General features: G+C 36.2%; 3 protein-coding genes across 4 annotated transcripts in view; 2 read left to right on the plus strand and 1 right to left on the minus strand.

Moving 5' to 3' along the window:
- Positions 1–2,711: 2,711 nt before the first annotated feature.
- On the plus strand, positions 2,712–11,572 carry LOC5567897. 2 transcript variants are annotated; one of them, XM_021854941.1, is made up of 5 exons: positions 2,712–2,797; positions 2,920–3,209; positions 4,083–4,411; positions 10,433–10,803; positions 10,885–11,572. In XM_021854941.1, exons 1-5 carry the CDS (start codon positions 2,764–2,766, stop codon positions 11,247–11,249), a joined length of 1,389 nt encoding a protein of 462 aa, XP_021710633.1. In that variant the 5' UTR covers positions 2,712–2,763; the 3' UTR covers positions 11,250–11,572. The 2 variants fall into 2 exon arrangements, with proteins under 2 accessions (XP_021710633.1, XP_001651934.1); XM_001651884.2 differs by having other exon boundaries at positions 2,751–2,844.
- On the minus strand, positions 11,277–12,967 carry LOC5567896 (epoxide hydrolase 4). Its single transcript, XM_001651883.2, has 3 exons — positions 12,805–12,967; positions 12,227–12,555; positions 11,277–12,167 (listed from the first exon to the last, which is right to left on the minus strand). The coding sequence occupies exons 2-3, from the start codon at positions 12,419–12,421 to the stop codon at positions 11,349–11,351; spliced, it is 1,014 nt and encodes a 337-aa protein (XP_001651933.1). The 5' UTR covers positions 12,422–12,555; positions 12,805–12,967; the 3' UTR covers positions 11,277–11,348.
- An 8,952-nt stretch (positions 12,968–21,919) lies between these two features.
- Positions 21,920–27,624, plus strand: part of LOC5567895 (glutamate receptor ionotropic, kainate 2) — a 37,212-nt gene continuing 31,507 nt past the window's right edge. The window contains exon 1 of the mRNA XM_001651882.2: positions 21,920–22,551. Within this exon, the coding sequence (XP_001651932.2) occupies positions 22,252–22,551 (300 nt within the window). The 5' untranslated portion in view covers positions 21,920–22,251. The remainder of the gene's footprint in view (positions 22,552–27,624) is intronic.

Below are 27,624 nucleotides of genomic sequence, written 5' to 3' on the forward strand. Positions count from 1 at the left end.
TTTCGATAAGTGAGACCTCGGAGAATGTAACTGGCAATAAAAGCAAGTTTATCAAGAGATTGGCTGCGAATGAGCGTTATGAGCATGGAAAACTCTTTTCGAAGTAGCATTTTTCAATCTCTTATGCTCACTGTCACGTTATAAGCCTGGAAAACTCTTTCCGAAGTAATATTTTGAAATCCCAGATAGACAATTAAATAGAGTTAAAATGTTAAAGCGTTTTTGCTGTTGAAGTATTGGAAAATTTCAATCTATTATGATCACTTTTACGTTATTAGTCTTAACTTTTCACGAAGTAGCATTTTGAGAACAATGATAACCAGTTACATAGAATAAGAATGTGTAAACATTTTGAGCTGCTGCACAGTGGCGGTCCTTCATACAAAGGTCGGACAAAACCTCAAATACGTCTCAAATTGCTTGATAATGGTAATCTATTAATTATCTTGGATGCCTGATATCATCCCTTTGGAAATAACAGTCAAATTGAAAATTCGATTTTCTAGTGAAATTGGTCCAAATTAAGTTTTTTCATTTAATCGTATAAAAAGGCTATTACTACAATTTTTGTTGTGGTAATGCAGAAGTTTGTGCATAAACCTGAACTAGAGGTACAAATTTAACTTCCAGTTAGTAATTCCACTAAAATTTCAAACGAATTATGACAAATCATAAAGATTTGAATAATGAAATCGATAAATAATAATGAAAAATGAAAATGGAATTTACATCTCTAGGGGCAAAAAGGGGCAAGAAAAACTATTGCACGTTTAAAAGTATGGAAGATTTGCTGGTTCATAGTGAGTGACTCATTTTCCCGAAACACTTCACATAAAACGTACGAAATTTTGAAAATTCAACAAAATTTTGGAGAAAGGTTGTTTGAAACTATTTTTGTTACAAACAACAACTTGATATGTTAAAATCTATATAACTATAGCCAAAACTAAGGCTTATAACTACGCTTTAAAATGGAACCTATTGAGCTTTAATCGGTTATGATTTCGTTGAGATACAGCTGTTTGAAGTTTGCTAGGTTAATCATAGTTGATGAATTTCGAGCAGTCCAATTTTGCTGACTTTCCCACACTTACGATGCTGCCAAAAATCGAAAACAGAACTGATCAATCTCAAATTTTGAGAAATTGTCGCTCAATAGTACAGAAGTCTATAAAAAATATTGACGGTTGATTTTGAGAACATGAATTTTTGGGGTTTTGTCCGGCCATGCGCCACTGTGTGCTGTTGAAATTTTAGAAAATCTCGTTCTACTATAATCACATTGACATTGGAACCTGTAAAACTCTTTCATTATACTTTAATTATTGAAAATAGGTAGAGCCAGTTCAATAGAATTGGAATGTTTAACGCGTTTTGTGCTATTGAAATTTTAGAAGATTTCGATGTTTTATGCTCACTTTGACGTCACGAGTCGAGAAAGCTCTTTCCAAAAGCATAGATACTCAGTATAATATGGTATTTAAATGTATAAACCGTTTTTTTGCTATTGTAATTTTAGAAGACTTTAATTTTTTTTATGCTCACTTTGGTGTTAAGGAATAGGTATTATGGAAGTAAAAAATGTTTCGATTGTAATTCAAGACAACGCAGAAAAACTAATTTTAACCTTGATTTTTTCTAGGAGAAGTAGGTATCCGAAGAAGAAACAATTTGAATCAAACGATTATGGATTATGAGAGGTTAGAAGCAGAGTATAGTTAAAACAAAAATGTTCGTGAGCCAACGAACTGTTTAACTAGTACTGAAAATGAAATCAATTCAGATCATAGTAGGCATAGGTTTACGAAAGGAAAAGAGGGATCAGTTTGTTGATGTGTTTTGGTAAGAATAAACGTGGTTTTAAAATGATAAAGATAGTGTTAATTATTTAGTCTAACTCGATTGAAATTCTAAGGGAAGCGTGATCGGAAATATGTGTAAATACAGCTCTTTTAAAAAGTCTAGTCACTACAGAGAGAATAAGCTATTTTTTTAAAGTATGGATTTGATGAAATGTCACATTTTTTAGCAAAACTTCAATAAAAAACAATTCAAAATAAAATCGTTCAAAATACCTACAAAGTGAGATCAACTCAATGTCTTTCAAATGAGCCACTGACTGCTTCAAAAAGACGTGTAATCACAGAGATATGGACAAACAATTTAAGTGGGTACGAGTAACTGACACTGAAGAAGATTGCAAGTGGTAGTCGAAATACGCGTATCTGTCAAAGATAAGCATTTTGGGCGGAATTAAAAGGTACAAGGTACCCCAATCTACTTTTAAGTTTCTCTATTGAGATTCTGCTCAGAGGATTCGAATACATTAAAAAGAAGCAATTTAAGATTTTTTTTTTGCTGGCTTCAAGTTTTTGCACGGGAGTGTAATTGCCTTCAATTTGTGTTAATCATAAATGTTTGAGATATTTAATAAACTTTGTAGTAGAGTGGACGAGATAGAACCGTAACGGCACTGTAAATCGATTCCAATAATGTTATCACTGAATCCACTTTCACACCACACTCCAAAAATGGTTTCAAGGACACAAGCCCGTTCAGAAATGCATCCATTCGTTTCGGAATTGTTCAATTTCGATTGACACGAGACTCGATGGGGCTCTTCCATGATTCCCAATACGATAGTCCCACTCGCAAAGGAATTCCTGTTCGTTACGTCCTCACTGTGGTCGCCTTTCCCCAACATGCAAGGGTAACTGAACTGAACCGAATGCAACACGCAAAAGTTGTAACTCGGCATGGCTCATGGCGGAATCCAGTTACCCTGACAACACTTCAAGTTTGTTGAATTTCCATTCGGTTCCAGAAGAAAAATAGTTAATTTTGGTGAGAATAATTCGATTTACTTTTGCGTTTCATTATCGTCTCCGTGCGATTCTATCGCATGAATACTCCTAATAGCCATGCCAGAGCAGCAAATTCCCGCTTACGAGAGACCATCCTCGAGTTCTTCGTCGGAACCCGTGTCCCAGGAGCACTCCCTCGGTGTCATCGACGAGCGCAGAAACAACGCAAATGACCGCGAAAATCAATTTGTGGCCATTCGCAATCTGATGAACAATAATCGCACTTCCCGAAGTGGTATCCGGCCGATGTTTCCACATGTTCCATTCGAGCGATCATTCATTCCCGCGCCAACCCGATACTATCCGATAGTGATCCCCGCGGAACCGACCATCGAAGATTTACTGGTAAGTATCTGGCCCTATAGGATCAATTCGGCTAGAGTATAGTTTCTCAAACTATGGATTGCGACTCCCAGAATTTTATTTTTGTTGAATTGTGCCAAAAGAGTTTTAAATTTCGACAGAAAAAGCAGACGATCTGTTTGTGTTTCATTACTAAAATTCACTTAGTAGTACAGTCGACTCTTCGTAACTCAACATATTCTATAACTTGATGGATTTTTCGGTCCCTTCACCTTTCCATACACCGTACTCTCCAATAGTCGATATCACCACTAGTCGATGGCACGTGAGAAATAAATTTCTCTCCATAACTCGATATCAAAGCAGCCATGCTGAAGGTGTCTGGGTTCGATTCCCGGTTGGTCCAGGATCTTTTCGTAATGGAAATTTCCTTGACTTCCCTGGGCATAGAGTATCATCGTACCTGTTACACGATATACGAATGCGAAAATGGCAACTTTGGCAAAAAAAGCTCTCAGTTAATAACTGTGGAAGTGCTCATAAGAACACTAAGCTGAGTAGCCGGCTCTGTCCCAGTGGGGACGTTAATGCCAAGATGAAGAAGAACTCGATATCTTTTTGAAAATCTTTCTTATTCGCGTAAATTTGGAGTAATTCTTGATTTGAGGTGAATAAATACTTTGAAGTTGTATTGAAAATTGAAAAATAGGAGAATAAAAATTTTGATTGCATTGCAATAACATGATTTTTCTGGCATTTTGAAAAAAAAATGTTTTCAAATAAGGCCGTTACAAATTTGACTTTGACATTTTGACGTCTCTGTCAGGTCGCGAAAAATAAGTCGTCCAGCTAAGTGGATCTAGAAAATTTTGAATCCTATGTGCCGGAGGATAATCGATTCTTTTACTTTTTCAGCGTCAAGCAGCCGGAACCAGCGAACTGCACGTGGTGACTGAAATCAAGCTAAAGGTAATCTCCCACATGACCAGTCTGCAGCGAATCCCGTTTTTCATACCGAATTTGCGGGCTCTCACGCTGGAGGGCAGCATTGTGACGACCTTGAGGGATTTGGGTTGCGATATGACGTCGCTGGTTTACCTGAACGTGAGCCGATGCAGTTTGAAGAACTTGGATGGCACTAGCGGGTTGGAAACCCTGGAGGAACTGGTGGCTGACTACAATGCGATCGAGGAAGTCGGTCCTTGCACTAACTTGACCATGATCAAGAAGATTAGCTTGAAAGGGTAAGTTGAAATGGTTTTGAGTGCTATTTTTTTAACCTTATCAACGAGATTTTCAGCCCTGGGCTAGTTCATCTCGGGACCAACGGCTTTAATTCCCTTCCGAAGGAAGTCGTCACTGATATTTTTAGTGACTATCTCGGGGATGGGATTCGATCCCAGGTCCTCGGCGTGAGAGGCGTGTGTGCTATTTGCAAATAACATACAGTTAACTCTCCATAACTCGATATTGAAGGGACCATCAAGTTAGGGAGGTATCGAGTTACAGAACACAAAACCAGTGCAACTGCGATCCAAGGGACCATCGAGGTAGCCATGAAAACCAACTTTTACTATGGTTCTCTAACTCGATATCGAGGTACGGAATATCGAGTAAGGGAGGTATACTAGATGGCCCCTTCAATATCTATTTATAGAGAGTTGGCTGTATATCGTTGCAAAATGTAAGGTTCATATAGAGTAATTGTATTTAAATCTCACGTTTTCTGTAAGAAAACCTTAGTTTTTCTGTATATCCAACAATATTTTACATACATTAAGATCATAAGATCTTAATTTGAGTATACCAAGTGTCCATAAAAAGTACAAACGTATAATCGACTATCACGGATCTTTAGAGCGTATTGTAGAGCTTAATCTTTGTCGGTCTTGGGCGATACTTCTCCAGTTGCCCCGATCGTTTAGGGTCGCCAGGTCCTCTTCCATTGCGTACACTTAGCGTATTCGAGATCTTCCACGAAGTCGCCGACCTCTACCTGGTTCCCTGCTGAATATTATTTTCGCAATTCTTACTTCCAACATTCGCACTAAGTGACCAGCCACTGGAGTATGCCTTATTTCACACGTTTGATAATATTCGCATCTTTGTACACTTGATACAACTCGTGATTCATGCGTCCGCGCCGCAAATTATTTTCGAGTTTTCCACCGAGTATTGCCCGCAATACTTTACGCTCAAAAACACTGAAGACTTTCCGGTCTGCCTTTTTCAACGCCTTTTATACAGGGTGAATTATGATTCCGTTTGCAAGTTGTAGGACCTAAGCTGGTTGGGTAATCCATAAAAGGTTCTATTTAGAGTCTCAACACGTCTTTATATTTCACGGGAATCGTTGTTGTCACATGTGTTCCAATGTAAACAAATTCTTCAACAACTTTAAACACATCCTTATAAAACAGTACCTCAGCTACTACACCACTACGTGCCTCTTTCTCTACCTGCAGCTATGTATTTCGTTTTAAAAAGTCCAGTTTTATGCCGATCGGACCACCTTCATGGTTGAAAATTTGACAATCAAGATTTTGTTTACTTTCTTATATGTAAATCTTCAAAACTTTAAGACGTAGAGAAAAAAAAACATTCAGCTATTTTTGAGAAAGTTGTTTAGCAAAATATAATTTTGTGGATAAAGTGTTGCCAAATGTAGTTTTTTGGAGAATGAACAATTTTTGATTATAAAAGAAAATCAATATTTGTATCAGCCTTACTTTGAAAAATCATAACTCAAGAACGAAGCATCGTAGAAGTTTTTTTATGAAAATGAAAGCAAATTTTCTCAGGAATAAAAAAAATATTAACTGGAAAAAGTTTTCCACAAAATTTTCCACCGTTGAGAAAATTCATAAAGAAAAGTCGGAAAAACTATGCTCCAACTCGTGGAAAATTTTCAAAATATATATTTCTGAGAAGATAATTTCATAAGCTTTAATCGCTGAAATTTTTGAAATGGTATTTTTTTTCGTTTTGAGTTATGACCAATTTTGTAAAAAAAAATGTGCAAATGTGCCATTTTGAGCCTTATCTTTGAAAAATCATAACTCAAGAAAGAAGCATCGTAGAAACAAAGTTTTTTTAATGAAAATGAAAGCAAATTTTCTTAGGTATGAAAAAAAATATTAACTGGAAACAGTTTTACACAAAATTTTCCACCGTTGAGAAAATTCGTTAAGAAAAGCCGGAAAAACCATGTTCCAATTAGTGGAAAACTTTCAAAAATATTTTTTGAGAAGGTAATTTCATAAGCTTTAATCGCTGAAATTTTTGAAATGGTATTTTGTTTTCTTTTTTCAGTTATGGCCAATTTTGTGGAAAATGACCATATAAGCCTTTTCTTTGAAAACCCATATTTCAATCGAAGCATCGGAAAAACAAAGATTTTGTATCAAAGCAATTGCAAATTTTCTAAAACATCTGAAAAAAGATATGGGATTGGTTTTAATGATTCATTAAAGGTTGCGTATTGATTCATTCATTCAATTTAATGAAATATAAGTCGGAATGGATGATATTTTTCATGAAAAATTACACCGCTAAGAAAAACTGAAAAAACTGTTTCTGCCTCAATTTTTCATTACACTGAAAAGGGATTCTTTATTTTCTATGGAATAAATAAGATTATTATTTTTTTTAATTTTATTTATTCAATTACATTTTCATCTTAATACTATCTATTTTTTCAACCGGGAAGATTGTCTTTGGTTGCTAACACCAGATTTTCGTTTCTTTGTATTATTAAGAACAAAGCATGCTGTATTTTCTTGGTTTTCATGTGCATCTGAGAATTCACTAGCAAAAATGCTTCGTTCGTCTTTTGGTATAAATAAATGATATTTTTTGTTCCAGGAATTGGAACAAGGTTAGAAAATCTTTCCGGAAGCAATTTTTCAGCCACTGATTAGTCATTTTCAGTTGCATTGATAAATTCCCAATCTTTTTTAAATTGGTCTTTCATCTTTTGCGACACAGCCCAGTCGAAAAATTGTTTGGCGTTATTAATTTCTGCTGACTTTCTAATACTAGCATCTCTAGCCATTCGCTTAATGTTGCCACCGATACCATCACAAGGACCTTTTCCATGTGAGGTTGGAAAAAAGTGCCATTCTGCTTTAATTCTAAAATCATTTTCATGTTTGCATACATTTTTAAAATTGATTTATTTTTGTATTGCTCTCCGCAACCATCAGAAAGATAAATGATTTTTTCAAGCTCCAGAAATTTGTTTTTCAATCTTGAAACTAGTTTTCTTTGAAAAGCATAAACTGTTGTCGTGTTATGCTTTTTAATGTCAGCAATTACAACAAAATTTAAGACTTTGATCGAAGATCTTTGTAATACATTACAAATGGATGTATTGTTACTTGAGGTCGTACGAAGTAATGGCTTTGAATGGAATCTTGTATCACGCACGAATAATTTTCCGCGAAATCCATCTGGCACATTATTTGTTTTGTTTCTACAAGTGATTCCTTTTTAGATCTTATAAATTAATTTTGTTTTACTACTTTAAATTGATGCACAAGAAACTTCTTGGTCAGATTTTGCAAGTTTTCAATAAAATCATGTACATTTTCCTCTTTGTTGATAATTCCACAACGGGGAGAAATAATCGAAAAACAATACTTAACTTCATCAACGTTATTTTCATCTAAACGATTGGCAACAAAATCTAATTTCTTTAACATCAGTTAACATTTTTTTCTATTCCTTAGAAAATTTGCTTTCATTTTCATTAAAAAACTTTGTTTCTACGATGCTTCTTGAGTTATGATTTTTCAAAGAAAAGGCTCAAAATGGCACTTTTGCACATTTTTTTTCAAAATTGGCCATAACTCAAAAACGAAAAAAATACCATTTCAAAAATTTCAGCGATTAAAGCTCCTCAAAAAAATTTTTTTTTTTGAAAATTTTTCACGAGTTGGAGCATAGTTTTTTCGGCTTTTCTTTACGAATTTTCTAAAAAAAAATGAAAAATTTTGTGGAAAACTTTTTCCAGTTATTTTTTTTTATTCCTGAGAAAATTTGCTTCCATTTTCATAAATAAAAACTTTGTTTCTATGATGCTTCGCTCTTGAGTTATTATTTTTCAAATTAAAGTAAAGTATTTATAAAAATAAAATTGTGGGCTTCGTAGCCGTGCGGTTAGTGTCACCAGGCATTTAGCCGCATCGTGTTAAGGAGTGTGGGTTCGATTCCCGCTGCAGGCCGGAAAATTTTTCGTGAGGAATGTTTTCCGACTGTGCCACTGGGCGTTGCATGCTAGTCCGTTGTCTAGTGTGGTGCTTCCTTCAAAGGACTAAAGTCCACTGGAAGCATTAACGTGTCGGTGTCTATTTTTTTAAAAAATAAAATGGGTAGGGAATTACGTTTACACCTAGTTTTGATATATAACGTATGCATACGATAGTTTTCTTCAAGTCGAGTCTAGTACATGACACTGAAGACGGCCTTACAGTTGAGGTTGAAATACGCGTATCTGTCAAAGGATACAAACTCTAGTAGAATTAAATGGTATAGTACTAAATTTGGTTTTTTATCTACTTATAGGTATTCTACTAAACAGCTCGAGGATTTATTATCAACAACAAACAAATTCATTAATATCTCTTCTCCCATTCGTCGTTTTGAGTTACTCTCTTCAGTAATTCAGTAAGCCTAATAAAGCTTTGAAAAATGAAACTCTATTCCGCTATGATATGCTGATACTCTTACGTGTTTGGAACATTAAAAAAATCCATAGTAATTTCTATATAAACCAACATCGTCTTTGGGACACCATCGAAAAATCCAAAAATTTACCAGATGACTACTGCCCATACTCGCATTATAGTCCCATCAAGAAAATCATAATGTCGAGAAAAACGCATTTCAAAATTATTGCAAACGTTTTCGTTACACTGCTACTTACAATGAAACTCCTAGTGTAAACGTTTACCGAGTCTCGGAAAAATAAGTACCAAGATTCGGTATTTATTGAAATTTACCGGAATCTTAGCTGTTGGGTTCTCGGCGAAACGTTTTGCTAAGGTCAGGGAAATAATTTAAGTGTGCAGTATGAGAAATTGTTCAACATCTAAAATATAAATAATGCGTTTGATTTTGATGCTCAACTCCTAAATTCTCTCAAATGGGACTTGTTATCCGAGGATATCAGTCCCAGACATGGGACTAGCTTACTATTTTATCGCGTCCCCCTGACACATTAATTTCCAAAATTACAATAGATTTCAAGACAAATTTCTTTTAATTGCAATAGTTCCTTGAATTTATTAAACTATATGGCAGTAAAAGTGATAATGCAGAAGATTACCTTGGGTTTGTTTTGAATCGTGCGGCCGGCCAATACTAAGAATGCTCTGGATCCACATGTATCACGCTGGATTTGACACATATCAAGGTGTATAATCGAGCAAGTTTGGAGCGAACTAAATTCCCTAGATATGGATAAACCTGCAGTGTTCTGGACCCTCTTATCTTTCAGCATTGGATGTCGCAATTACTCAATTTTACCAACCCTATCTGATGTGTGTATTCATATGCTTCATAAAGCCTCACCCTAAATGTCTTTAGAAGACGAGCCTGCCGGAGATTGCGTTCACAATTGGCCGAAGTACAAAGTCTCAGAAGTAAGCTTCAATATGCGGCTCTACAACAGAAGGCATTATGAAAAAAAATCATCTCATGTGAGAATATTTTCAAAATCTTCATCTCATGTAAGAAAAATTGTATGACTCCTTTTTCTAATAATATGAATACTATGCTACAAGATTACAGAAATCATAAGAGGAATAGACTTGCTCAAATTTCGTCGTAATCGACTAATAGGACCGTTATGCGGGTACTTTCAATATGGGATGCATATGGTTTGGTATTTTTTTCGCATTTTGTTCATACAAAAGTATAGTTTAATGAATGTTTCCAAAAAGTACACTATTAATAAACACTATTCATGAAGTTAACTCAAAAGTGCCGAAAATTCGAATGGGACTGTTATGCAAGTGTGGGCAGCCAATTTTAACAAAAGGATGGTAAAAACTGTATGGGAGATTGGATTTTAAAACATTTTTGATTTTTGAATCGCCCTTGTGAAACACTTAAAATTTGGTGTTGAAACTCACGTAGATTAAATTAAAGTTAAAAAAAGAAACGATAAAAATTTTAAAATCTATCAAATTAATCATCTAATCTAGTTAATTATATTGTATCCTCTAATATTACCAACCCATCTATCAATTTCTTAATTTCAGCAACCGGATAATTGACCTTGGCAGTTGCACCTTCCTTGCACTTTGCGAACACCTAGAAGTGTTGGACCTCCGCGAGAACTTCGTTTCGGAGAATCCGTCATTCCGTCACGTGCTGAAGGAAAACATTCCGCAGCTTCGTTGCCTGAATGAGATTCCGTTCTCCGAAGTGGCTCGAGAGGAGCATTCGGACATGTCCAGCTCCGAGTACAGGTCCAGCTCTTCGAGTAACGACGATGACCAACGTGGTCGTTGGGATGTGAGAGGTGCTGGCGACGGAGCTTGGAACGAACGACAACTTCGACCGGCCACAAGTCACCAAGAACGAACCGTTACCGTAGAACTGTTGGACGACGCCCGTCCCGCATCAGCTGGTAATTGAATCATCACTCAAGCAAAGAAGAACCTCAAGACTCAAGATATGTATATTTTGTTACCTTTTTTCGATCAATCAGATGCAACTAAAATAAAGAGCCAGTTAACGTCCGGTGAACCTATTTGCGGCACGATCGTTACAAAAGCGCGCCGAACTCGAAGGCAACGCACCGCTTGGGGAGAATCCACTTCTTGTTCCAGTATGAGCAGTTCTGATTCATCGTACTCGAAAGATTTCCCTGATCGGCTACCACAAAAACACGTTGATTTGGAGCTGGGTGTTATCGGAATGCAAAATCAACCGAGCGTAGCAGCAGCAGATGTTACCGGCGACGACTCACAAAGTTTGCTTCGAGCGGCGCGAATGTGGCGTCAACGATCGCTTCAAACGCGGGAAGCTATTCGTGAACAAGACCAACTCACACGTCAAATGAGTGACGGTTAGCATTTCACGTGATTTTAAACTAAAGGCTTTGTTGTTGAATACACATGTACAAATTTTATTCTTACTAATAAACACTACACATTAGTTAAAAAAACGGTATCAGTTTGGCAGAACAAGGAAGTCACGAATTATCTTGTTAACGAGTACAGGATGATCTTGTTGCATGTAATGTCTGGACCCAGGTATAACTCTGCATCGCAGGCGAGGCATGCTCTTCATCAACAATTGTCCACTTTGCATAGTTATAAATTGATCGTTCTCAGCCATCAAATAGAGCCCTGGAGCATATGTTTCTATTATTGGCAGTTTTTCCTCCTTCCGCAGAAAACTAAAGTTTTCTCTGTAATAGTCGATTGCCCTCGTCAAAGATTCAGGTTTTGAAAATGTATGCTTGTACACTTCCAATTCTGCTTTAGTTAGGAAATCTCCCATGTTTTGTTCAATGTATCGGAAATCTCTGTTTTTAACGTAAAATTCGGGCAACCATGGCATCAAAAAGAAAAACGTATACCAAGACATCCGAAACTGCTGCCAACTGGTGGCCAACAATCTTCTGGTGACATCCAACGATGGCGCTCCCATCATGACATACCGATCAATCATGTCCATATGTTTCTGCACAAATTGAAAACCTATGATCGCTCCCCAATCATGCCCAACTAATAACACTTTTTCATAGCCCAGCATAATCACAAAACTTCTCACATCGTCTACTAGCAGATCTAATTGATAACCCGATCGACTACTCGGGGCACTTGATCTTCCGTATCCTCGCATGTCCAGTGCGATCACTCGATAATCCTTGGAAAACTCATTCATCTGATGACGCCAACTAAACCAAAACTCTGGAAATCCATGAAGAAACAGCATCAACGGTTTGTCCGGATTCCCTTTCTCGACATAGTGCAGTTTGACGCCCTGAAAGATCATATCGTAATCACTATCGATTTGTCACCAGAGATCGATTCACAGCTCACATTAACCTCGGCATAATGGTGGCTTCCAAAAGAGGGATCATCTAGCAAGGCAGGCGTTAATGATCGAGTCCTTGGCGGCCAAGGGTAGGGATCTATCAGATACTCGAATGCAGTTCTGACCATAAACAGAACCGCGTAGAAGCTACTGATAGTGTAAATAATAACGGCCTGGATCGCTCGCAACAGCAACTGCATGATTGCGTGTATAATCGGGTAAAACTCGGTGCTCGACTGTTGTACTCCTTTGGTGAAGCAGGTATACTTATGGATGGATTTCTAGAGCCGTTGGTCATTCGCCACTTTTGTTGAAGAGCTCATAAACAAAGCACCTGAAAGATCGATTGCTGTGAGAAACGACGCAGAACAATGATGATGTGAGAGAACGATCAATCTATATTAGGTAGGTATAAACAATATTAGTTATCCTTTTGTGCATTTTTAGTCACCGCTCATATTTAAAAATGTCAGCTGAACCGTGATGTTGTCTCAATTATTTGGAACGCATTCTAGACACATTGTCTATCGTTATTTTGTTGATGGTTCCTATACACAAAATTAGGATTTCATTATAATCTTACCAAACAACAGCAAAAAAATATAAAACTATTTACAAGATACGACTTTGAAAGCAACACAGAACCATTTTGGATATGGGTACGGTTCAGTTCCAAAGTTCAAAAGCAGTCTAGAAAACAAGAATATTTTCGTTTAGGATCCGAATGCTCGAAAAAACATTGCGTACCGACTCTCTGGAGTTTCTCAAGAAAGACTGGAACATGTTAGACTGATATCACAAAATGATGAATAATACATAAGGCTGAAACTTCGAAAGGCTGGGAGTATCGTGAGACTTTCGTGATTTAATGAAATCGTCATTTAATAAATGACAAAATTCATAATTAGTAAAATATATCAAATGGATATATTCAAAGCAATATAGAGAGAGATCCCTCAGTACCGGAAGAAAATTGGATAAATCATGGTCCAATCGAGATGATGTATTAGAAGAAAAGCGAGCTATTATGAATAGCGTAGAATAATGCATCCTTGATATATATGCCTTTTTGAAATTGTAGAGATGCTTGAAAATCGTTAAAAACTTGACGTATTACCCTAAATTCAAGTATAATTAGTATTTACTTGCAGTATGGCAAAAAACCGGCAAGCATGATCGAACATAATTATAATTTGAAAGTATGCATGTATGTTGTACCATATTTAAACTAAATTGGGACAAATTACAATTTTGTTCAAGCCCCCCTGTCTCCCAGTTTCGGACAGCTTGATTAATCATATGATATATTTGTATTTTTTACACCATTGTTTCAAAATACATTCATTCTCCTTGGGTTCCGTCGATCATGGAATGCAATACACATTAGAAAAATTAAAATTCAGAACAACATCGTAAAATGTGTTATTTTACATTATATATGAAAAAGGTTTTTGATGGACATTTAGAAAACCAATTGAAAATTTAAAATTGAACCAATATTTTTCTCGAATTTTGAATTTAATGGCTTATGTGTCCGGTACAGTGGAATCTCCCCCTACCGTTCTGGACATTTGATTAAGTTGGATCAAAAGGTATGAGAAAAAAAAGACAAGACAAACAAGTTTGTAGATTAAAATTTGTATTGAAATATATAATTTTTAATAAATTTCAAACTAAATGTATACCATTTTTAGAAATATGAGACTGGTAGCCAAAAAGTTTGTATGTTAAATATTGTGAATTTATTGCTGGATGAAATTCAGGTTATTATGTATGAACTGCGGTGCAAATTTCAAGTCAATTGGATCAATACAAGCCATGCTCCAGGCCTTCAAAATTAACAATTTTGCATGAGAAACAGTAAATGTGTGCTAAATTCAAAAATTCTGGGGAAAGGGGATCTAAAATTTAAAAAAAATGCGTTAAGTAATACTTGAATGCTCCTTAAGAGGAAAATAATCGTCATCGATTTGCAAAATAAATCAAATTTGGATTTTACGCTCAAAATCAGAGAACATGACGCAATACGAACATTGGCGTTTTCAAAGGTAAGAATTGATATTTGTTCACAATGTTATGCGCAGATAACTATAGAATAATTGATCATCCAGTGAACATATTTAAGTCATTTTCTAGACGAATCTATAAAAAATCGAATGTTCGGAATATGAGTCATGGTCGGAATTTGAGACAAAACGGTATTCTTCATGACAATTTATCACTGCTCTTCTCCCGCTAAATGCATAGCAGTTAGCATTTTCATGCAATTTTGAACAAAGAGCTGGCTTCCAATTTATGATGCCAATCAATTGTCAATCATTGAATGATGGAAACTTGAGCCTTAATTTTAGTTATGTTACATCATGACTCTAAAGAACTGCCAAAATTAAAAAAAAAATCAGGGTTTAAATTATTAGCTATTTACAGAAAAAATGCAAATATTCACTACGGCAGTTCAGCTGAAAAGCTACAAATCTGCGAAAAAAGGAAACATCAAAAATCAATACAACACCATAGCTCAATAGAACTTCCAAAGAACGCAAAACCACTGATGAAATTTTAGCTTAAAAGGTGAGAAGTTGTATGTTCGACAGCTTTGCTCTCTTCACAGTTCGAACGAAACGTGTAAATTTCTCAGACATATAATGCACATAATTGGAGCGTGAAATATCTTGGATATTTACATGATATGTCATGTAAACTTCAATTATATGTCATGTAATCCAGCAGGATCCTGTGTGATTAAATGACATATAACACATTCTTACATGATTTCAGACTTAAATTTACATGACGACATGTTTACATCGCATGAATGAAGTTTACATGACGTGTAATCTTCATTATTTTTAACTGTGTTCTTTTGAGTTTTTGAGTTCAAAATTCACAAAAACATACTTTGCAAAGCCATCAGATCTCACTGCCAAATATCAGATGTTTTGGTCAACAAAAATCAATGGTGAAAATAATAAAACTGGCAAAAAAAAATCCTCAAGTAACCGAACAGCACTTTGATTCGCCCTCCGTACTAATATAGGGCTTTAATAGAGCTGACATACCCTATATTAGCCGTATAACAGCCCTATAAGCCCAAAAAGGCGAATTAGCGGGCTAGTGGTTACTTGGGTCACAAGTTATAAAATTTTCCAGAGTGCAGCTCAAAATAAAAATCCGATGACTTCTTGTCAGCAACTGACACTCCCGTGCAAACTCAAAAACATACAACTTTGTATGTGTTTTGACAACATTTTTCTGGATTTTGTTTACTTATTTTTCTTAAACTTATGTCATTTAAAAAAGCAGAAAAACATGACTAATTTTCTCAGCATTGTATCGTACTATTTTATTCTTCGTAGATCACTAGCGAAATGTTGGTGGAACTGAAAACTATTTATTACACTGTGGAACACTTTTTTGTCTCAAGCACCAAAATACCGTTATTTACTAAATAAAGTGTTGCTGTTTTCATTGCAGTTTTCAAAAATATCATAACACGTCTAGTTTTTGAGATATTGACTGTTGAAAATACAAAATTTGACCATTTCAGACAACGTGCATGCAATTTTGTCAGCTTGTGTAACAATTTTTTTGCTTAATTTGCCACAGAATTAAAACTTCATGTGTATAACAATACTTATAAACATGCTCAAAAGTTATTTTTTTAGAGAAACAAAGAATTTTATATGGAGACTGCAAGCATGTCGAAAAAATCGGTTTAATCTAAATTTAATAATGAAATTTTCACGAAAATATGTCTGAAATGGAGGTTAAAGTTATATATTTCATGCATGGTGGATTAGACCACAAAAATTTTGGATAAATTATTCCTTAAATTTCATGTAAATATCAATGAAAACATTGTTTTATACAACTTTGGCGACCTATAGCTAAAAATTGTGACGTGCTGGAACACGGCGTCAGATACAGCAATCCCAAATCTACTACAGACATATGTATGGTTTGATCCTTGAGACACGCAAAAATGTAACTTTTATTACGATGTGTTAATAATGAAATAGCAATTTCAGTCATCATCTAAAAGGTTCTCTAGAACTTATTAAACACACGAAATCTGTGAAATCAAATACCAATTTTATGCACCCAACTATTAACGTTTCAATATATCATTATTAATTGAAATTGGTCGAAAAATAACAAAGATGTACATATTTTGCAAAATCATGAAGTTTGATACGTCACAAGCTAGGTTTCGTACATGATTGCAAATTGTCCACTTCCCTGAGGGCACCAGGTTCCCAGAGTGTCCATAGCAGTGGCCAATGTGGCCAGAAAGGCTGGAAATGGTTCCCAATGTACATATTTTGCAAAATCATGAAGCTTGATACGTCACAAGCTAGCTTTCGTACATGATTGCAAATTGTCCACTTCCCTGAGGGCACCAGGTTCCCGGAATGTCCATACTGGTGGCCAATATGTTCAAATAGTCCGGAATCACGGTCATTATCGGAAAGTTGACCACAGTTCTCAAAACTAGAAGAATTTTGTGATCGATCCATGAAAAAATCTTCAAAATCCGTTGGAAAACGGCAGAGAACCATTAGTTTGAATTTTAAAATTTTAGTCGAAAGGGGGGTTGGGGACGTACGTGTTAACGAAAATCTAAAATAATTTGCATGCCCCGTACGGTTCTAATTATTCAGAATATGTTTTGAAAAATGTCACAAGTGTAAGTAACCAGTAAACTAAATCAATAAATGTTTATGACAAAATACCTACGAAGTAAAACGAAGGCTACAATAAGGATCGATCATTTGTCAAAACTGAGATAGCAGATTTCTTTAAATTGATCAACAAATCAAGAAATCCAAGAGCGTCCGTATATCATAACTGACAAAATGAAGAAACGGACGTTGTTGTTTTTTAGATTTTTGTCCGTTTGGAACAAAATTGCAGTTTTTATTTTAGCAATTTACCGATTCTAAATGGGATGGTACACAAATTATGTCAAGCTAAATTTCGACTTTTTGACCCCCTCCCCCCCTTTGTCACGTTTTTTGTATGAGTCCTTCGAAAATTTTGTGATGCTTGTCACACTTGGCTTGACCCCCTTGGAGCGTGACGTAATTTGTGCATGACCCCAAATAGAATCATCGCTTTTTGAATGCTTTATACTGCCGTGAATCGCAAGTCAGTCCCATCTGCATTTTCGTCAAAATTGAGTTGAGTTCAGTTTTCAACATCTCTTCCAATGCTCTTTCAGCTGCACTAATGAAATAATATGATTTGTTCGGGAAAATTAGGAAAAAACAGCAAGTCAAATTGTCCCATAATGAAAAGTAATCGCATATCAGTCCCACTACAGACTTTCGCACCACGGAACACAAAAATGGAACTTGTTTTGATGATGTTTATGTTTTTTTCTCGGAAAGATATCGTAGTGAAAAACAAGTTGTGAAAGTTTCAGAAGGATTGGAACCTGTCCCAATCCTCTGGAAATTATTGAATATTCGTATGGAAAACGAGTTTGAAAACTTCACAGCCCATTTTCTCAATGCCTACTTTTTACAGATGGGACTGACTTGCGATTCACGGCAGTATAGAGAGATTCAATTAGACGTGTAATCACAGAGCTATTGACAAAATACTTTTGTATGGTTCATAAGGGATGACCCCAAACTTTTGCACGGGAGTGTATATTCTCAGCCTTTTCTTATTGATCCTATTGTAAAATATTATCAGTTTCACCCTGATGAGCTTTCAGCCTTTTGTGATACAGCCTAATGTTGGAATCCTCTCCTCTGATCTTTTTCTATGGAATAGAGGTAAACTTTCGGGTCCTCTTTTGTAGGGGTTTGCTTTGTTTCAAATCCATTGTGGTACATGATCTGGTCACATGCGATTGTTTCCCACTTCAGATTGTTATCGTTTCTCTAGATCAGCTGCTAGAATAAGAACCTATTGTCAGTATCATTAGATGTATTTCCAGGAGGTACCAACCAAGCTTTAAAGTTTCTGACGATGCTGTCGATATCCGGCAATCACTTAATAAAATTAGGTAAGTATAATTTCATGCACTCAAAAAAATCCAGGCTATATTTCAGCAGTTTTCTGAGTAGAGCGTTCCAATTTAGGATCACAGTTTCTGGATACTGAATGTAAGCTTAAGTAAGTATCAAGACAAATTCGAAGTAAGGAACTGAGAATTTTAGAGAGAATTCAATTCTCTGAGATGTTGGAAAAAAAGCAGGAAAACCTGATTAGAGCAACGAGTTTTTTACCATTAAAAAACCAACCCGTGTTTGAACGGGGTATAATTCAGTAATAAGTTCCAAATTATTAGGCTGAAATAAATTCCGAATTGTAAAGTTGAACAACGTTCTACTCGATGTCATTAGACATATGTGGGGACATTGTTAACGCTTTTCTATGCACCACACGATATACTTTTAATTTGTATTTTACTGCCGTGATTCGAAAGTCAGTCCCATCTGTAAAAAGCAAGCATTGTGAAAATGGATTGTGAAGTTTTAAAATTCGTTTTCCATACGAATATTCAAAAGTTTGGAACATGTTTTAATCTGAATGAAACTTTCAGAGTTTGCTTTTCACTCCGATATCTTCCCGAGAAAAACATAGAAATGATCATAACACGATGATTTATGTGTTACAAGGTGCGGTTACATTTCATTATGGAACAACCCGACTTTTTTTTCTATTTTTTCCGAACAAATTATGTTGTCTCATGGAAGATTTGTTGAAAACTGAACTTAACTCATTTTTGACTAAAATGCAGATGGGACTGACTTGCAATTCACGGCAGTCTAGATGAGCAGAACGTAAAAAAAACATGCAAGAAAACTTTTCCTTCTCATTTAGAGATAAAGTTCAAAAATCTAAACGTAATAAAAATTAATTTTGAACGTTTGATCGCACATAACGTCAGAAACATCACAGAAAGTTAACAAAAAACAGTTGAATTGTCGCATGTTTTTTACATTGAAAATACTTCTAATATTATCTGAGAAAACAAGTTATTCAGATCCTTGGAAATAAAAAAAAAACTTGGATCTAATTACAAGTCTTATATGATTTTTATCCAATCAGCAATTTGTTATCTAATAAACAGTTCCAAATAAAAACAAACATGGATATTTTTGAAAATAATCTAATTTTGTCAATCAAGATTCAACACAAGTTGATTGCTTCCTATGGAATTCTGCGTGACTCTATCAGCGATTGTTCAAAAAAAAATGTCCTATGGGACTCTGCATTGTTTTGATTTTGTATTTCATTTTGACTTTACAAATTTTCTGGCAGAGTGAAAGAGAGAGCAGAATTTTTGTGCAGAGCCCCATAGTTTGCCTAAGGATTATAACAAAGTTGGTGAAAAAAGGTGTTTCATTAGTTTATTCAGGAGTAAATCCAGCAATATCTTCAATAATTTCTCAATGTTATTTCTGGATTCAACCAGGCAATTATTTGAGAATAAGAAAATAGTCCAGTGAGTTTTAGAGGATTTTATTTTGTGATACTTTCTGATTCTACTACATTCAACTCTGCTTAACTCGATATTGAAGGGATCATCGAGTTAGGGAGGTAGAACACAAAACCAGTGCAATTGCAATCCAAGGGACCATCGAGGTAGCCATGAAAACGAACTTTTACTATGGTTCTCCAACTCGATATCGAGACACCGAATATTGAGTAAGCAAAAGGTGACTGTAATGGAGGGGGTTGTAATGTAGCTCATTGACTTTGGATTATTGAAGAGAAAAAAGTATATTTGAAACCGGCCCAGAGCGATCCGTTTCAAAAAATCATGTCCAGCACAATTGTGCTGCTTCATCCCGAAAGGGATATAAAACTTAACTACGTCCTTGGTAGGCACTAAGAATCTTAATATCTCTTCTTAGCCTCCTGGTTTCCTAATCCCATTTCATTTTGAAGTTTTTAAAATATTCAGTTTCTCAAAATCGCCAGCACACTATTACGACATCAAAAAACCCAACTGAAGGTGTCTGGGTTCGATTACCAAAGGATTTTTTGTAATGGAAACTTCCTCGACTTCTCGGGATATCGTACCACTCACCTAAAATACAAATACAGAAATGACAATTTTGGCTATAAAAAGCTCTTATTTAATATCTGTGAGCGTGCTCATAGAATACTAAAAAGTGAAGCATGCTCTAGTTTCCTTGAGACGTAATGTCGATGGGAAGAAGAATGTTATGACATGCAGTACAAATAGCCAACGACATAAATGACAAAAACCAAAATTCAGTACTATACCATGCAGTCGAGTCTAGTGCACGGCCTTACAGTTAAAGTCGAAATACGCGTATCTGTCAACGATTATGTTCATTCTTAGCTAATATGTGCATATTTTTAGTCCATGCATTTTTTTGTTTCTTATTTTCCTTTCCATTCTCAATTTTATTTCACTGCTATCAATCTGATACACTCACATAATTTCCTATATGCATGTGCTACAAAACCTACCGCAATCAGTCCACCATCAAATGTTGATATTTGCAGGACAAAATGGCTCTGTGTCATCATTTCATAATTCAATGGTTCATTTATGCCATCCACGGGGACACCTATTGCCGTTGATCCTGTGCGCCACCCAGGACTGACTAGGAGGTACACGTCGGTATGTAACTTCATTATCTGCACGCAACCCAACCGGCGGGGGTTGACCGTTGATCACACTCTCACTACCTCTCCATTAGGTCAGGGATAATATTGGAAATTATTTTTTTATTATTATACAAAGTCAATGATAGCTGGAAGTGCATTCGGAGAATGACCACATATGTGCAATTTTTCCGATGAATGCGATTGAAAAAGAAATACAGTAAGTTCGGGCAAAAGTTCAAGTGTTGAAACTTTTATTACCGTTTTTGAATGAAATTTTTTACTTGTGTATGATACTGTTTTTTTTAACATAAAAATTTACAAGGGTCAGCTATACATAATTTCGAAATGAATTCGGGTCTATCTATCTATCTGTCTATCTTTCTATCTGTCTATCTTTCTATCTGTATATAGACATAAAAATAGAGTGGTTTTTGTATGTCACGAAATGGTTTGAGAAGTTACTACTATGTTTTTCATTTTTTTTTTCATAATTTTATGCTTTTATCGCTCCTTTAAACCTCCCTCAAATGTAACATGCATGTTTACCAGAAAACTTCTTAGGAATTCTTTCAGGTTTTTTTTATGATTCAAGAATTCAACTAAGAAGTACTTTAGTCGCACTTTTAAAAACAGTTTCAGATATTCTACGATTTTTTTTTCAATGATCAACTCTGTCTAGAGTGACTTTGCCCAAAAAGGTTAAAAATCTCTCTTATTTTTGGTGGCTGTTTCGCATTATTCAAAAGAGAAGGGTTTACTCAACATTGCAGAGTAATAAGTTTCCGGTATATGGTCTTTGTTTTCCAGTAAGTGTTACTTGCATTCCCGGTAGTGACGTAGAACCCCACTGCTAGGGACCACCCTCCAGTACATTATACAAATAATGTTGGATAAATATATACCGTGATTTCAGTGGTCCAATGTTGTGGTGCAAAGCTACGCATCAATCAAAGCTCACTGTACAGTAGGTAAAAAGTATCAAGGTCCATCGTAAAGCAAAAAAAAAATGTATTAATTCCAATATCTGCCATACACAATCATACATATACGACAGTCATAAAATGTGATGATTCATCGAAGTCCATTTGACTTCCGTTGGGCATTTGGCCAGCACATCAACGCCACCCATCAGTTCCTTGTGGACCTTTGATTGATACGGACGCGAACCGGAAAGCAAAGAAGCACATCACGCAAACAGGACACGAACCCTGCTTTTAGTTGCGCGCGGTGCCTCGTACAAATTTAGTTGTCGAAATTTTTAGTTTCCGTTTCTTTCATTTCCGCCGAACCGCCAAACTTGTTTCCTACTCATTTCAAAAAAAAAAATAGTGATTCAAACACGATTCTGAAACTTAAGGATTTCAACCTGGAGTACAAATTTTCTGGAGAATACAAAAAATGTCCCACTCAAGTGCCATTGTTCTCAACCATGAGTGCCAGTGAATCGAAATCGAAGGGCAAAGTTGTTAGTGTAAAGAAATCTATCTGTTTCCGGTGGCCCTTTCGGCTGCTTTTTGCCTTACTATGTTTCAATCTGCTGGCAACGGTTGTGGAAGCGGACGTGCCGGTCGTCCAGCCGGAACGGTTCAACCGACCACGATCGAAAGATCCCATCAGTGCCGGATTCTACCAGAGCGAAGAAAAGAACAGCCAGGATGTCAAGGACGCCTTCATGGAACAGTTGGCTAACGAGCTGAAGGGACGGATGCTCAAGGTGACCACACTGGAGGTGTGTAAGATTGTTATATTTTTTTTATTTTACAATCAAGCCTTGATGCCAAACACTGTCGAATGCATTTTCCATGTTCCAAGAGCAAGACCACTAGCCTTCTGATTTGTTGGAACGAATCATATTTGTTATACGTAAAAATTGATGAGTGGTGGAATATCCATGTCGGAATACGAACTGTTCATTGAAAAAAAAAAAATGAATTTTCATTTATTTGGACCATCTTTCTGTTCAGAATTACCTTTTGCAAAAAGTTTACTGGACGGAGGAAAGCAATCTGATTGGACTATAGCTAGAAGCTTTTGCAGGATATTTGTCCGGTTTTAAAATTGTTGCAACCTTGGCATTTTTTCATTTGTCAGAAAAACATTTGTTGGAATTATCAACCAATAATGATAAGCTACTATCTGGAAGTTTCTTGATGAGGATGACCAAATCCCATCATCGCCGAAGGCCTTTATATTTTTGATTTTTATTAATATGTAGTTCTCATTTCATCCAAATCAGCCCGCTAGGAATTTTCAAAAACGTTCTCTTGATCGAGTATGCTTTTGAAATCCTGAGTAACTTGATTTTCAATTGGACAAGTGCGTCCTAAATTAAAATTGTACGCGTTTTAAAAATGGAAAGCAAGTTTTTGAGCTTTTTCGCAATTAGTTATTAATAATGTGTTTTCGGCTTTCAATATCGGAATTGGCTTCTAAGGACTTTTATAAAATATTAGATAATTTACAAAATGGCTTAAAGCCGATTAAGAATTTTTTTTAAATATGTTTTGTTTCTGAATTGGGAAAAACGTTTTTAAATATTTTTTCTGCAGATCCAGCCATATAATTTTACATCACGTTTTTAAAAGGGATCAAGAGTTAAAGATCATCGTATACGGATTAAAATTTTACTTCATATTTAGGTACTGCAATTCCCCTTGCTTCAATAATGGAATTTGTGAAAGTTTCGAAAGCATTGTCAATATCAAGTTTTGTTAGCGAAGAAATGATAATATCAAGATAACTATTGATGTATGTTTCATATGTATTTCATTCGGGTCGTAAACAATTTAAAGTGGAGCTAAAAGGATTGAGATTCGCTTCAAAAAATATTTTAAAAGACACGGACACGTTAATGCTTCCAGTGGACGGGTATGTCCTTTGAAGGAAGCACCACACTAGACAACGGACTAGCATGCAACGCCCAGTGGCACAGTCGAAATACTTTCCTGACGAAAAGTTTTCCGGACTGCAGTGGGAATTGAACCCACACTTCTTGACTTGATGCGGCTAAATGCTTGGTAACACTAACCGCACGGCCACGAAGCCCACAATTTTTTTTTTATTTGATATGTAACAGGAACATGATCAGAATCAAAATCAGCATGAGTAATAAGTTGGCTTCAAAGGTGACTAGAATCGGATAAGAACAAATCAATCGTAGAAAGGTTTCTAGAAGAGGAAAAAAGGTAAGGCTATCCAAGGTATTGAATTGAGAAATATCCTGAAGAGCACAGATCAAATAAAATTCTGCCGTTGCAATTACTTTGAGATTTGGCATTCAAGTCACCAATGAAAAAAATTTAGACTTATTGCGAGTCAATTTTCGCAAGTCAGTTAGTTTGTAGCAAATTAACTTGCTGCCCAGAGCATTGAAAAGCAGCTATGAAAGCCTATTTACCAAGCTGTGTTTCAACAGAAACACCTCAGTTGACAACCGTTCTCCGTGCCCGACAGAGCCTTTTCGTACGTAGCTCTTACCAATCGTTAATTGAATCACCCGTGACACCTGCTGCGGAAGAGTTTTGTAGTTTATGCAAAATGTCTTCCTACAGGAGAAACACTCTTGTCGTCGACTTCAGTGTCCTGCCAAGACGGCCAGGAATGTCCCAAGTGGAGGAATTCATCAAAGACATCCTCAAAATCGACATGGCCGATGTGAAGAACATCCAGATCCACAACCTGAAGAGCTGCGTTTACATGGAAATGAACGACCCAGGCATCGCACCACGACTACAAAAGCAACACTATCTGCGGCACTGGTTCAATCATGAAGGTATTAATTACCATATTCCAGTGTATGTAGATGGACCAACTACAACTTTGAGGATCCACGATCTTCCACCGCAAATGTCCAATACTGTCATAATGGACCATATGCAACAGTACGGCAGAGTGTTGTCCATCCACAACGAAGTATGGAAGAAGTTTTTCCCAGGAGTACCGAACGGCGTACGAGTGGTAAAAATTAAGCTAGAGAAACCGGTACCGTCTCATATTGTGATCGACAATCAAACCACACTTGTCACTCATCCGAAGGCATGCGAACAGTCATCTCTCAACGACAAACAGAAACAACTCCCCACACCACGAAGCGCCGAGAAACAGCAAAGTAGAAATGAAGATAACCAATGCGGCATTGTTGATCCACTACCGGACCAAAGCGACACTAGTGGATCGGAGTCAGATGACGACACGGCAGAGAGCAACAATAAAAAAGCAGACGTGCACCGCACTGCAAATGAAGCGGAGATAGACCTAGAATGCGGCAAGAGGCGGTTGTCAACTGGAACATCGAGTGGGTCGAAGGAAGAGAATGAACCAAAACGATCGTGCGCGCTGAATGGCAATATAGATGATGTGGAATGGAAAGTTCATTATACTAGATCCAAGAAGAAAAATACGAAATTGTAGTATAGAATATTATGATATTATAATTGAATTTAAAATACGACACGAATGCACTTCTCAAGTGTAAAGTGTCGAAAATAAAACAAACAAACAACAAACAACAGAAACACCTAAATTTTCAAAAACTTAAGTTTAAAATGACGAAAACAGTTGATGTTTCATACGCCTATGAATGATGATTGCAACTCCCCCACATGCCCCATCAAGTCGATCATAACGATAAACAAAACAGTTTGGATCTCTTTTGAGTTTAGATCGAGGTTTCAAATAGGTTTCAGTAATTACTACTATGTGTATGTTATTAGCTGTTAGAAAATTACAGAGCAGCTAGTCCTCTTTACTATTCACAGAACAAGCATTCCAATTGAAAATATTTAAAAAAAAATATTTGGATCCATTGGAGAAACGATAACAATTTATTAGTTAATTTTACACCAACTTGAACTGCTTCAGTCATTGTGGTGGTTTCAATCAATCATTTGATTCAATTGTTCAGTTTAAAACCGGTTTAAAAGAGGAAGACATTTCATTAGAAGTAGGTGCATTAGAGTGGTTCAAAAAATTGTTTTGCTACACACCGCTCATTCGATGCTAGATCAAATTCTGAGTGTCCTCCCAAAATTTGAGCTCATTTGGATGGAAACTGAGACTGCACAAGCCCTTTAAAATTTATACGGGAAATGCTATGAGAAAAGTAAGCAATTCATTCAATTGGTCATAGTGTTTGTCCATATGCTCTTGGGGATTAGAACTATGTTGATACTGTGAGGTACAATAATCAGCTACAACTTTGCCGAAGACCGTTTTTAAATCGGACGCCCCAGTAATTAGTTATTGATTTCTGAATGAGTTGAAAAACTTTGGCTATAATTAATGGGCTGTTCTGCAGGCATCACTGGATATAAGCAGTAACACATAGTAGCCATGGTTTGTGCGTGCTACACTGAAATGAATTTTATTGTAGAAACAACTGAATCCATGGTAAAATTAAGAACTGCACCAACGACTACATTAATCTGTTAACTCTACCATAACATAGTCAACAAGAAAATATATTCTGTTTATTTAACCAGAGTTGTAGTATTTATGACTTGAAACATTCTAGATTTGACAAGTTTGGCATTGTACTTTTCACCATACTGTGTTGTACGGTGGGTGTCACGGATTGAAATACAATGCTTTGTAGTCGCGGCTACTATGGACATAGTCACATTTACTACACGACTCAGTGATTTTTACCAGATTATAGTAAACTTAACAGATTTTTGTAGTCGGTTGAAAATCGTTGGTGCAGTTCTCAATTCTACCATGGATTCGGTAGATTATACAACAAAATTTGTTTGCGTGTATCTTTCGCGCCAGGTGCGGCAATGCTGCCTGTTCAGAAGTTACAGTCAGTGACATAAGTTAGTGACCAAATACTGTTTTTCCATACAAAATGCTCAAGTTTGGGGTGCCGTATCTCAGCTTCTGGTAGTCCGAATTGGCTGAAATTTGGATGACGAACTACAAATAACTTGAAGTTCAACCTGTAAAGGAATTATTACATTGCAGCCATTTTCCATAGAGTTTCAGAGGATTGTTCAAAGACAAAAGTAAGTAACCGAGAGACTTTTTAATTTAATTCGAAAACGGTAAGTCTTGGGAAGTTGGTGTGTTCTGCAAATTTGTGTGACTTCTGAAATTGAACAACTTTGTGGAACAGACCAACAAGCCTCAACTTACCGTTTTCGAATTAAATAAAAAAGTCTCTCGGTTACTTACTTTTGTCTTTGAACAACCCTCTGAAACTCTATGAAAAATGGCTGCAATGTAATAATTCCTTTACAGGAAAAACTTCAAGTAGTTCGTCATCCAAATTTCAGCCAATTCGGACTACCAGAAGCTGAGATACAGCACCTCAAACTTGAGCATTTTGTATGGAAAAACAGCATTTGGTTACTAACTTATGTAACTGACTGTAAATGAGCACTGCTTAAGAATTTGTGACTGGATGAAAATCAATAACTAATTACTGATGCGTCCGATTTGAAAACGGTCTTCGGCAAAGTTGTAGCTGATAAATGTATCTCGCAGTATCAACGTAGCTCTAATCCCCAAGAGCACATGGGCAAACACTATGACCGATTGAATGAATTGGTTGCTTTTCCCATAGTAATTCCCATATAAACTTTAAAGGGCTTGTGCAGTCTCAGTTTCCATCCAAATGAGCTCCAACTTTGAGAGGACACTCAGAATTTGATCTAGAATCGAATAAGCGGTGTGGAGCAAAAACGATTTTTTGAACCACTCTAAGGTGCATTTTATGATGATTTTTTGTAGGGATTATTTTTCAATGAAGAGACGGAATAGGAGTTGCCTGCAGCGGCAGGGCTTGGAAGATAATTTGAAGGGG

Source organism: Aedes aegypti, chromosome 3, assembly GCF_002204515.2.
Source record: "Aedes aegypti strain LVP_AGWG chromosome 3, AaegL5.0 Primary Assembly, whole genome shotgun sequence".
Lineage (NCBI taxonomy): Eukaryota > Metazoa > Arthropoda > Insecta > Diptera > Culicidae > Aedes > Aedes aegypti.